Source organism: Corvus brachyrhynchos, unplaced genomic scaffold, assembly GCF_000691975.1.
Source record: "Corvus brachyrhynchos isolate BGI_N302 unplaced genomic scaffold, ASM69197v1 scaffold10, whole genome shotgun sequence".
In the NCBI taxonomy this organism is placed as follows: domain Eukaryota; kingdom Metazoa; phylum Chordata; class Aves; order Passeriformes; family Corvidae; genus Corvus; species Corvus brachyrhynchos.
Genome location: NW_008236180.1, coordinates 1023697 through 1036259, shown reverse-complemented (window position 1 = coordinate 1036259; position 12563 = coordinate 1023697). Strand labels below are relative to the sequence as shown.

The 12563-nt window shown below is 43.5% G+C and overlaps 1 protein-coding gene across 1 annotated transcript in view; it reads right to left on the bottom strand.

Moving 5' to 3' along the window:
- TOP1 (topoisomerase (DNA) I) overlaps positions 1–12401 on the bottom strand; it is a 66263-nt gene extending 53862 nt beyond the window's left edge. Inside the window, exon 1 of the mRNA XM_008633615.2 lies at positions 12275–12401. Within this exon, the coding sequence (XP_008631837.2) occupies positions 12275–12386 (112 nt within the window). The 5' untranslated portion in view covers positions 12387–12401. The remainder of the gene's footprint in view (positions 1–12274) is intronic.
- Positions 12402–12563: the final 162 nt, after the last annotated feature.

Sequence of the window (12563 nt, the reverse complement as noted above, 5' to 3'; positions counted from 1 at the left end):
CTGCTGAACTCACTATCCCTGCTGTCAGCACCAGGGTACTCAGCTTGCTAAGTGCACGCAGACCAGATTCAGCTGGTGTGCAAAGACAACGCTGGCAGCTTTGAAGAAAAATCTATCAGATTCCTGAAAGAGGCAAATATTGCCCAGGATGAGTGCTGCAGGAGAGGCCCACTCATGAACACAGAGAAGGAGTATTTTAACTCAGGCTGTGGTTCAAATGTAAATTCATGTTTTGCTGTGCACAGACAAGCTCATGTTTTGACAGTGATGTGGAGCAAAACCATAAACTGACGATTATGCATCAATGGACAGAAGTCTCAACAACAAGGCAGGACAGGAAGGAAGGGGGGAAATGTGTTAGACAGAACGCAGTGCTTCCAGAACAACAGCTTTACACCTTCTTTTGTGAAGCAAGAGAATGATGGACTCGCCAATTCAACTGCTTCTGCCTTGTGCCCAGGATTCAATTTAAGAATTAAATTACTGGGATAGCCATCTTATTGAAAGCTGCAGGCTCCATCTACTGCAAGACAAGCTAAAGACTGGGGCAAACTAAACCACACCGTGCTGCGCTCTCCCAAGACCACATGCTGACAACTAAAGCTGCCAAGCACAGAGCATCAAGGGCCAAGCTGTACTTTTTATATCTATACGATTACAACAGCCTAAAACCCAGAAAGCAGCTTCCTTTCGATACAGGTGATGCTGAATAAGCCTACTTGATGACAAAAGAAAAACATTGTTCATGACAGCTACCAAAATCCAGAGAGCAGCATATTTTAAATTAGAAGACTCTATCTACTCATAAAAACAGGTATTTCAAGGACAGCCTGCTTATGTTCCCTAATGAAGTGCAGGTGACATACACAGCTATGATAACATGACTCAGACAAGATGATGGCTCCTCTGACAGTCTTCCAGGCTTTGGAGTAGGAAGAAGGCAGGAGGACAGGAGATTGCAAAAGTGTAAAAGGCTCTTGAAAAATGCAAATGTTCTCCACGTTCACGTCCAAAGGTATCCTGGACAGCTGGAGAGATGTCCCATCTGATGGAGCAAGACGAAGCAACCCAAACACCTACACACTTCTAGGATGACAACTTGCAAGTATCAGAGTTAACAGCACTGACATTCAGACTCTGATTTGTGCCTTGCTTACTGCAAAGCTAGATGGAGATGACACCTACAGTGGGATTGGGCAACACTGCAGAAGTTAATCAAGGTCACTGTTGTTATGAGTTCATCTCTTGCACTGCATTTCTGCCCACATGAACCTACTGCCCCTGGGTCTGGCCATTTAGACTGGAACACAACTTGCACCTTAGTTTTTCTACTGCAGAAAGCACTCAAAGACTTTTGTTCTGTATCCCTGAGGTGCACTGTAAACCACACTCCAGGAATCTCATCTTCAGCCAAAACCCATTCTAAAACCCAAGTGTTGAGGGGAAACACCAGCAAGGAAAGCGAACTCTGATCCACACATCAAAGGGTTTGCTGTGCACAAGCAGCATTACCACAGATACAGCACATTTTAACAGCCTCAATGACATTCCCGGTCCTCAGAAGAAAAGCAGGCAGCTTTTTATTCCCCATCTGGTGGTCATTAATTCTAGAGAACAAACCTCAGAGTACGTCACTAGCTCTACTCCATCTCTCCATTTTGTACACGCTGCTTGTGTTGCAATGAATCATCCCCTTCACATGGATCTCCAAAGAGCTCCAGCTTCCCATTTCCCAAAAGGCTGGATTAAACTGGAGAGTGCTCGTCTAACTTGTAAGGTGCCTTCCTAAGGCAAGTTTAAACCAGTACCTGCCCATCCCAGCCATTTTATCTTTCCAAAAACTGATCTTACTCACACACTTGCCAGCATTCACAAACTGGGAGAAGACATAATTTGCTCTTCCTATTGCTCCAGGCTCAGTTAGGAGACACTCATAGCAAGGTGGCCTATATGGTGCAAGAGATTGACGTACCTGATACCAGAACCCTGCACACAAACCAGGAAGCCACTGTCTCCCTATTGCAAACCCAGTGATTTCACTAATTGCAGAACCCTCCACACAACATTTGTAATTTGTATAATTTGTATTGTATCATAAGTATTTGTAAAATAATGTAGTACCACAGAAAAAAATGCACACCTTAGATCCTGAGATGAGATTTGCATATAATAATATGCTAAAACTGCAGAAGCTCCTTAGCTCCTTTTTTTTTTTTTTTTTTTTTTTGGGCTGCCCTTTGATATGCACCTTAGTCTTCAGCTGGAGAAGGAATTAAAAATCAGAAGCAAATGTCCAAGATGGAACTGAATCTCAGTCCCAGCCAGACAGCTTTATATCTATTTCAGTGCTGGAAAAAATCACTCCCACTATGTTCCGGTTTCTCCAGCTCTGAGAAGAGCATAGTACTCCCTCTTCCCCCACTGTGCTGCCTATTTAAACAATATGGCCTTAGGACAGGATAACAGTGTACAGCACAAAGGACCTTAAACCCAGACATAGCATCCATGAGTAACAAAATGTCCTTCCCCAGTGCTTCCTGCCTTCAGCTTCAAGAGAGTCTCTCTTCACATTCAACCCTTCACCGTCACATCCTGAGCAGAGCACCAAGCACGCCAGACACGCCGACAGCTGGCCCAAACCAGAAGCTGGAATAAGAATTGCCAACTTATCAGCTACTAATCTCCCTAGGGACAGCACAAACTCTATCCTCTTGCATCTATTGCAGAGCAGATGAAGGAAGACAGCCTTCCCACCTGGTTATCTCCAAAGAGACTGTATGGAACAAATTCTGTGCCCTGGCACCACCTGTACTTTTCTCCTCCTAAAACTGCTCACAGACCACAAAAATACAACTGTTCCAGTTGTGTTTAAACCCTAACTCCAGAAATCTCCGCATTTTAGCTAGAAAATCACATTTTTCAACTCTACCTCCAGATACTGAAAAATCTGCAACAGACACTGTAGTTCAAAGGGGAAAAAAACACTGAAGAGTCTTCTCTCCTAAAGGGTCTTTATAAGCCACCTCTGCAAAACAAGAAAGCGCAACCTCAGAGGAAGAGGAGCAGCTGTTTTGACAATCTGGCCCTTGTTCAAATACCAGGATAAGCCTTGAGTAGTAAAATATTGCCATCAATAAAAAGTTCAACTAAAGTACACTGCCCTGGCTCTGAAGCCCAGGTCATCTATTCCATGTTACATGCACAGGAAAAGCTGATGCAATGTTGTTCAATTAAAAATGTGTACAGAAGTGACAAATGAAAGAAAAAATATTCTGGATAACACTCTACAAGTTCATGCTCTCGTGTCAGAAGCTGTGTTAGGCAACAGAGCAGAGCATGTGACAAATGCCAGGAAAAAATTAAAAAGCTATCTGCACTTGGGGATTGCTCCATTCCTAGGAATTATTTTCTTGACTTTTTAACTATGAAGCCACATCTCTGGCCAGTGTCTAAAAATTCTTTAAATTATTCAATTTAGACACTGCCATACAGCTAGCTGCAACAAACTGACAAGACATTTGGATGGAAACAAGACAACTTCCAATTTCCTGCCGCATACACTGAGTAGTGGAGTAATCCCAACACTTTAGAAATTCCAAAGCATTTGGTAAAACTTATTTCAGAGCAGCCAAACAGTGAGTTTCAGACAGAAGAGCTGTATGCAACTTATGCATGTTCAACATCAGACCTCGTATTTAATTTCTTCTTATGATTTATTCTTAAACACAGCAAAATACTCAACTACTGAGGTCCTGGATGCTTGCTGCAAAAATTAGTAACACTACACAAATCAGTGACTGGGATTACAAAATGAGCAATAAGGAATAAAAGCCACCAGGGTCTTATTTTTAGAAAATCATTGAAAGATAGCATTATGGAAGAAAAATGGACATCTTGAAGAACCAGAACCATGCCTTCATTGAGAATGTAAGAGTATTTCTCCCCCAAATAAAGCTGCACTATGTGCTGAATGCTGTGTGTGTGAAAAGACTGTCAGCTGTACACTGCAGCTGATGAGACCTAGCAGGCACTTAGCTAGGCGTCCAAACAACTGAAACATCAGTGTGGTATCAACATTATTCTCAACTAAATCCGAGAGCACAGCACTGTACCAGCTACTATGAAGAAGCTTAACTCTATCCCAGCCAAAACCAGGACACTAGCACGTCCCCATCATGGAACATGTGTTTAATGGACACAGCTGGAGATGAGTTACACAGACTGATCAAAAAATTTTAGTGAAGTTACAAGTACACTCCAAGCTTTCCTGAGGCAGAAATCAATCTCTCTCCTGTCATGGAAAGATCCAGGCAGCTGCAGCACTACTCTGCTGCAGAGCTGAATTCCATGAATGTCCATCTGTCTGTAACATGTCTATGCTGGGCAGAATGATGAAGGAAAATCTCCATCTTTAGGTGGGCACCATGAGGCTCAGCACTCTGCAATACTGATAGAGAAGGAAGCCATTGTCTTGCTAGCACTCCCTAAAAAGCTCCTTCTCTGACGAAGGTATAAGATAAAAATACATACAGGGACACCCACACAGCTCACAACTGCACAAAGCATATGGCAAGCTTGTGAACATGAACAAATACACTCACGTCAAAAAATATCGATAAGGAATCCAAAACCATCTACCGATCGGAAGCTCTGTGGGAAGCAACTTTTGTCTCTTTGAGACTGGAGCCTCCAATTAAAACCATTTCCCAACAGTCTGATGCTGTCCCTCTTTATCCTGCCATCATCCCAATTTCAGAAGTCACCACCTTCAAACTTAGAAAGGGATGTAAGTACTTCAGGTGGAGATGCAGGGGGTTTTTCCTCAAGAAGACACTGTCTGCTGAGGCTGAGTGACAAGCACCTAAACCAACTTTCCTGCTGTGCCTCCAGTGAGCCTGCACTGCCCCCATCCCATCAAGATAAGCATTTCAGACGTTTTCCAGCCCCCATCTCCAGAACTTCCCAAGACAGGAGTAAGGCATGCTCGCTGCTGTCCGTCCTTGGGACTCCTTCATACTGGGAACAGGCAGATCTCAAACACAGAGCAGCTGTCAGTGCAAGCCATTAGTCCAAACTGAACTACTGCTGCAACCACCTTCAAGAGAAGCTGCTGAGATTCAAGCAACAGCCATGAAACAAGGGGAACTTCCCCAGGGTGAAGCACCTGTAGAGTATTTTATTCTAGCACAGAAACAGGCCTTGACATGATGGAAAGCATCACCAGAACTCTGTGACAGCACTAGAAAATTTGTGAGGCAATTCTCATTTGAACCACTGTCCCTCTCCTACTCATCTTCCCTCATTACATAACTCCATCTCTGTCATTAATATTAATAGAGAACTAATTGCCAAGGTCTCCCACATCCCCAAAAGCATCAAGTCTGATCTCCACCAGTTGTGTTGGAGGATCTCCCAGATTATTGGCACAAAACTGTATTTCCTGCCACCGCTCCTGCTGACACAGACAGGGATTTAAAAAGTCCTACGTTCATCTTAAAGAAGTCTGAGAATTGTTGATGCTAAGTATGTGTTACAAAAGAACAAATTTCAGGAAGACTGACTACAGTTCCATATTCTCTGCTTTCATTCTCAACTCTGGAGCTCTCACTTGTCCATCAGCTGAGCAGCTACAGAAGTCAAATTTAGAAACCAAATTTCCACTTGAAAACATGCAGGTATGCTCATATTTCTGAAGCCAAAAAAATTTTCTAATCCTCCTTCTACCATGCAGGTCACAAGAATCCAAAATTAACTCCACCATTTCTTTTCACATCACCTTCCCAATGTCCTAACTCTTGCTGTGACACCACAAGATATTACTGCAGTTGACTAAGATCATTAGTTTAAAAAGCTAGCATTCAAGATGAAAATATTTCCAACTATAAACCACTGGAACTATTTAGCATTTATGTCAGCCAGGACATTTTGAACAAACGCTGTGCTAAAAATACTGTAGTCTCATACACACCGGGAAACCACTACTACAACGTGTTCAGCTGAGCTAGGAAATAGCAGGATCCTGCAGCAGAAAAGGCTCTCTCTGCTCTGCCTGGAAAAGCACTTCCACGCTGTAGTAATTCCAGTGTTCAGCTAGTGATGGACAGTGGAAGCCACCAGAGCACACGCAGAGGAGCTCCCTGGAGCAGGCAGTTACAGGTGGAGTAAGGACTAAGAGTAAGCAGTAACTAGGAACACTGTTTAAAAGAAGTAATCCTACTGCAGCAATGAACTGGGTTTTAAATTTATTTTCTACTGCTTTTTTTCAGAAGAGCAGGACAGCAGCAAACTCGCTGCTGAAACCACAGCAAGCCCATACCCTTCTCCCGTTCCCTTCACAGGAGGAACCATTCTGAAATCTAAAGATGAGCCCTATTTAAATGCTGACAGCGCTGAACAGCTCAGAACAGAGAGTCCTGCAGGGAGAAGGTACAGGCAGATCTGTCATATGCTCTGCCAAAAGGGACAGTCCCAGGACAGCAAGGTGGTAAACGCTGATTTCTACATTGAAAATCCTCTCTCAGATTTGGAAAGCTAAGACACAGACCTTCAAAAACCCAGGCAGAAGCAGAACACATAACACTAAACAGATTTTGCTCCCATGTTTTGGAGTGTGAGGTTTTCTATAAAATGTGGAGCAGTATTTATAAAACTGGCAGCCACAAAACCAATTCAATTTAATAAGGCAATAAATATTTGTGAATGACTACACGTCCTACAAGGATAGGAGAAACTGTATCAGCACAACCAGCTCAAGCAGACTTGAAAGAGAAACTGTCCCATCTTGAAAAGCCACAGGAAAAAAAAAATCTGCACTGATTTCCTAGGTTAAATTGTATTTCTCTTAAATAGTCACTGTGATATTAAACCCCATCCCTGCAGTCCCGTAACAAAAAAGCAGATACACTGTCAGTGCTCCACTGATTTTAGCAGAACTACAGCAATTTACAGCACTAGGAAGAATCTGACCTGGAGCCTCCCTCTAATAGGGCAGTGGCTTGTGCTACTTCAGCAGGTATTACTTCAACAGGAATCCAGTGAAATCATTAACAGAGGAATTTGAGTCAATGAGATGTTAAGTACTTGCTATAATTACATATTATTGCAGTTTCTGCTGACAGTGCAACTCAGGAGGTTGGAATTCAATGAACTATCTAACGAATATCTGAAGTCACAGTTGTAAATGAAATTAGATCTGATTTGTGCTTGATCACATTTATGAGCTGTGTGTCTAATTTACACGAAGCCATGTAAAAAAAGGCACACTTTTACACTGGTCCCCTGGTTCAAAATTTTTCATGTTTTACAAAGTAAACAAAGAAGCCCTGATAACACATTAATAACAGAGAGTGCTTAACACTGGAGTAAAAGGAAAAACATTTTAAGAAAACCTGCTAAGAGATAGAAACACACGGGCCATTAACCCCTGAAACACATCTTCCAGCACATTTAAGTAATTCTGCTGAGTTTTAACAAAAACACAAGTTGGCTGCAGCTCCCAAACATGCATTCAACTCCCCACTCCCACCAGACACCCATTAAGTTTTAACCTAAATGCTGAATGTGTCAGAACAATTAACACAACAGAGCTCAAGGTCTCTCTAGCAAAACCCTTCAGAGGCTTCTGCTGGGGAAAATAGATGCAACCAACTTATGTAGCCCATGATAGTGAAGAGCAGCTTACCAACAGCACGTTTATTTACATTTCTGAGAAGTGTAATGAATGATCAATTTACTTCAGAGTACTGTCACCTATGACAATCTGAAGATTCCTACAGTGAAGCTACACTGTTATATCCTAACAAGCCCTGAGAGAGATTGCTGCGAACATATTGAAAATCAGTGCAAGAACAAAATTAAGAAATTTTGCAGGGATTGGCGTCTTATGTAAAATACTTCTGAAATAAAAAACTAAGTGGTTGCAGACTTAAAACTACCCGAGCATTGTTCTGAGGCTGTGGGCAGCACTTCCCACAATGCAGGCTCACCACCAGCACTGCAGTCTGAAGCAAAGGCAGGGAGAGATGCAAGGAAAGAACAAGCTACATTCTTCTGGATTCTCCTCTCCATGTATCACAGGAAAGGCAGAGGAAATTTTCAGCAGAGGTATCAATCTGCACCTAAACACCATTAACTACCTTTTGTACTTTGGATCCCTTGCCAAACATTTGACATTTAAAGCATGCATGAGACGTGCTCCCAGGGAACTTAAAAGAGAGCTTCTCCCTGACATGTCACATACACAAACAGACCACAGGCAGTGCCTTCACACTTCCTAAATCCGTGCAGTTTGTTTAGCACAGTGGGTCTAACAGCAGTGCTAAGGTACACACAGCCCTATGCCAGAAGTGGCCCTGCTCTCCTTCAAAAAAACTCTCACCCATCCAGAAGGCGCCAGGAAAGGCAGCAGCAAGGAAGCACAAATCTGGTCTCCAACAGACTGTTTCACAACCACTGAGAAATCCTAAAGATCTCTGCTATGTTGCTCTACAGTTTGTTAGCATTTAAATCACCCACACCTCTTATTGCACAGCTCTGTCATACATGAAACATGAACTTAATGCAAAACACAAAACGTGCTGAAATTCCTTAACTTGTAAGGCATTTGGTTCAGCACTCCTGTTATTTAATTTGAATTTCCCTCTTGCTCATTCCTTCATGGTGCCAGCCTGATAAATACACAGATGCCCCATGAGCGCTTGGGCCAACATAGGAACACAACAGGCCAACAGGCCACAGGAACCTGCCAGCTCCTGATAAGATGCTGCAGCAGTAAGGGCTTCGGTTTTCTTCCCCCCAAAAAATACTCACTGTTAAAGCAAGCCCCTCCTTCAAACATGTTTGAATTCCAGAAGCCACCTCTGTGACGCTGGACAAATTCACACTTGACTCCTCTTAATGCACTGTAATGGTTACTCCAGTGATACTTGACCTCAAACTGCATCTTAACATTACTGGCCAAATCAACTGGAGGCAAAAAGCACTGCTTGGGGTGATGTCCTCAGTCTCCACACTGAGCAGTTCTGGATTTTACACAAGTTCTGATCACAAGCTGCTGAACAGCCAAGGCACTAATAGCAGTTAGCGGAATTTAGTAGCTTTGGAATGCAATTTGATTATTTTGCAAACAAAAGTAATTTTTATCTACTGCACTCTGCAAACACAATGGGAGAGCTGAAAGTCAAGATAAATTGCTTTTAGTCTCAACATTTATCCTCAGTAGTAAGAGGTTGTTACATCCAACCTGAGTAACAAAGCTCTTAAAGGCAAAACTCAATAGAATCCAAACTGTGGAGGTGGGGACATTTTCAGCATCCAAGCTGTAGTTGGAAACAACAGTTTTAGGCTCCATTTCCCTTCTGAATGCTGAAGACTGCAAGGATGTTACTTGCAGAAAAGGCTTGCTGGTTCAGCACAGTACCGCTCTCAGCATGGTCTGCAAACAGGCACTGCTAGGACTGAACATGGAAAATTCTTTGCAATGCGTACGGATACTAAAAATACAGCTAAGGTGAAAAAAATACCCACTACAGCCAAGCAGGAGGAAGAACCTGGATATTGAGATGGAATGCAATTAGTCAAGTTGGAATTTGCCCAGGACACTCTTGCTTAGAGTGATCTGGCTATTTAATGACAAGAAATAGCCAGGAACACATATTTACTGCTGGCACCCTCTCTCATACCCAACACTACCCTGCTATCAATGAAACGGGTGTGTAACCAGATCCAGGCTCCCAGCTACAACCAGGCTGCACCGTGGTGACCTGCAATGGGCAGATCCACCCAACCTATTGCAGCTGCAACAACTTGTGTGACCACAACCCGAGGTAGTGTGTCCACTGACCCAGATAGGAACATTAATAACAACAGGAAGCTTCGAAGTGCTTAAGCTGCCCTATTACTGATACACTAGCCAAAAGTCACCCAAAACATTCTTTATTAACAAAAATGTTTACTGCTGCTACACTCAACATTTAGAATGAGTCAGTACCAGCCCCCAGAAAACTTCCCTTCCCCCAAATGTGAAGTACAGGAGGCCTGAAAGGAGAGTTTGGCTCTACTGTTTAGCACTGCCTGACAATAATCAAAGAACAAACCAGTTCTAAATATCTGGGGGGAAAAAACCCAGCACTTGAGATTCCTACCACCTACTCCTAATCTTTGCCACTAAATAGCATCAAAACAAGAAAATAAGAGCAAGAACATCAGTGCTCTGCCTGAACAAGAACCACTGTTCTCAGATTTGCGCGTGAAAATTCCTGACACACGAGTGCAAAGAACTCCTGTGCAGAGGAAACAAGACTCAGAGCAAGCAGAGGTGACAGGTTTTCAGGGAGATCAGGGGTGGTCACAAGGTCAGAGCAGGCAGTGTCGATTCAGCATTATTCCCTTAGCAAGACTAACAGGGTTACACATACCTTCCAGTGCTGAAAAGGGTTTTGGGGTTTAGGGGCCTCTGATCAGCAACAATGATGTTACACGACTGCCATAAATAATTACAATAGGAGGGAAAGGGTGCTGATACCTACACTGGTATGGATTTGTTGGGTGCACCCAATTTACCAGGAATTCAGTTTTTCCATCAAGGTGTCTTACTTTGAATTTCTGTATTGAATTCCTCCAACACATGGCAGAAATAAAAACCACAGGAGTTTTAAGAGCTGTATGACTAGAACTCTTAGAAGGATAAAACAGCACATGATCGCAATCGAGGAGAAAACCCCCTCTAAAAGGTTCACTGGAAGCTGGAGTGAAAAGGTCAAATATACATCACTTCCGCTATGTACAACAGTATACTAAGTAACTACAGCTTACCAGGGAGTGTTTTTCCCTAAATAAAAATGATCCTTAGATGAAGCAAGTATTTTACAGCAGAAGAAGGCTACAAGCATTCCTATATAAGCTTATATTTAAATTGCTTCAAGAGTTACATTCGTACTTCTTGGAAATCCATGGCACCCGTTTTTCCCAATAAGAATTATTCATAGAGCCCTACTATAAATTCAGAATGGAAATAAAGAGTTCAAAGCCTGCATATTTGATACTGTCTGCTCCTGCTGCACACACACGATCACATTCCAATGAACTGACAGAAAGAAAGGTGCTCAAAAGCGTAGATCTGTAAATATTTACACACAATAGCCTTACAAAGCAACCAGGCACGTGGACATCATCCAGAAAAGCATTCTAAAAATCAGTGTAACTATAAGTCAAGCAGATATTTTCAACCACCTTTTTTGTCCTCTACCACCTCGGCAATCAGAGGACAGCTCAGAGCTCCTCACACATCCCAAACAGTGACAGTAATACACACACACAAAGGTTGGTTGTATGTCCTCAACTCCCCTTCACCCTACTTAAGCCCTTCAATGTGACACCTATCAAATGGGGCAGGCTTGCAATTAGCTTGCTTCCTATGAAAATGAATAAATTATCAGAAAAAGTTAGGAGTCATCAGACTGATTAGAAAAGATAATATTGTATGTCTGTATGTATACAGGAATACAAACATAGACAGATAAGCGTATATATTCATATATAAATATATACATATATAAAAAACTACATATAAATGTATGTATATATATATTAAACTACAGGACTCCTGTAAATGTTTCTGAACAAAATGAAGTTAGCTTGCGAAGTCCCTGAAGTGATGCTGTCTACCTTTCTGGAATTGTCTACACTGTGGTCTGTTGGGTTTTTTTAAAGTAGGTTTGTATTTTAATTTTAAAAAAACCCACCCAACAAGGTAAAGTTACATCATTTAAACAGCAAGGAAGGAAATAAGACTGATCTTAAAATGGATGCAGCAGCTTCTTTTAAAAAGCAACATGTTGCAATCACCTTTCATTTTAGGGGAAGGGAGGGATTCCCTCAATGGAACAGAGACGGGGAGCAGTGGGGGGAGGGAGCCTGCGATAAAAAAAAAAAATAAAGGGCGACTTGGGATTTTTAAATTTTTTTTTTTTAGCTAAAAACTTTGCTTTCCGCTCGGTTACAAGGGGCTGGTGCCGGGGATGGCGGCCCGGTGCCTCTGCAGAGGCGGCTCGGCGGCAGCTCGGGGAGGAGGAGAAGGAGAGAAAAGCCACAGAGCTCTGATCGCGGTCCTGCGGTGCCCCTACTCGGGGCGGCGGGGGTCGGGGGGGATCGATCCCGGCGGGAAAGGGGCGCTTTTGGCAGCTCGATGGGAACAATGGGGCCGGTGAGCGCGGAGCCGGGACTTAGTCTCTGGGACGCCATGTCTGTGCGAGGGGCGCGCCGGGGCCGCACTCACCGTTCGCTCGGAAATCCGCCTCGATCTGCGGGGAGAGCACACAGGGACACACCGTCAGCACGCCCGGGCCCGCGGCGCTCTGGGGGACCCCCACCCCCGCCCACACCCTCATTTTTAGGGGAATTAAATACCAAATGGGAAAAGCCCAGCGCGATGCGGAAGGTGATGGGAGAGCGGGTGAAGCGCCCCCAGGCCCCCACACAGCTCATGGGGAGACCCTCCCCGAGCCCCCCAGTGGGGAGCGAGCCGGGGGAGCGCGGCAGCCGCCCCCTCCCCCTCTCCCCCCCGC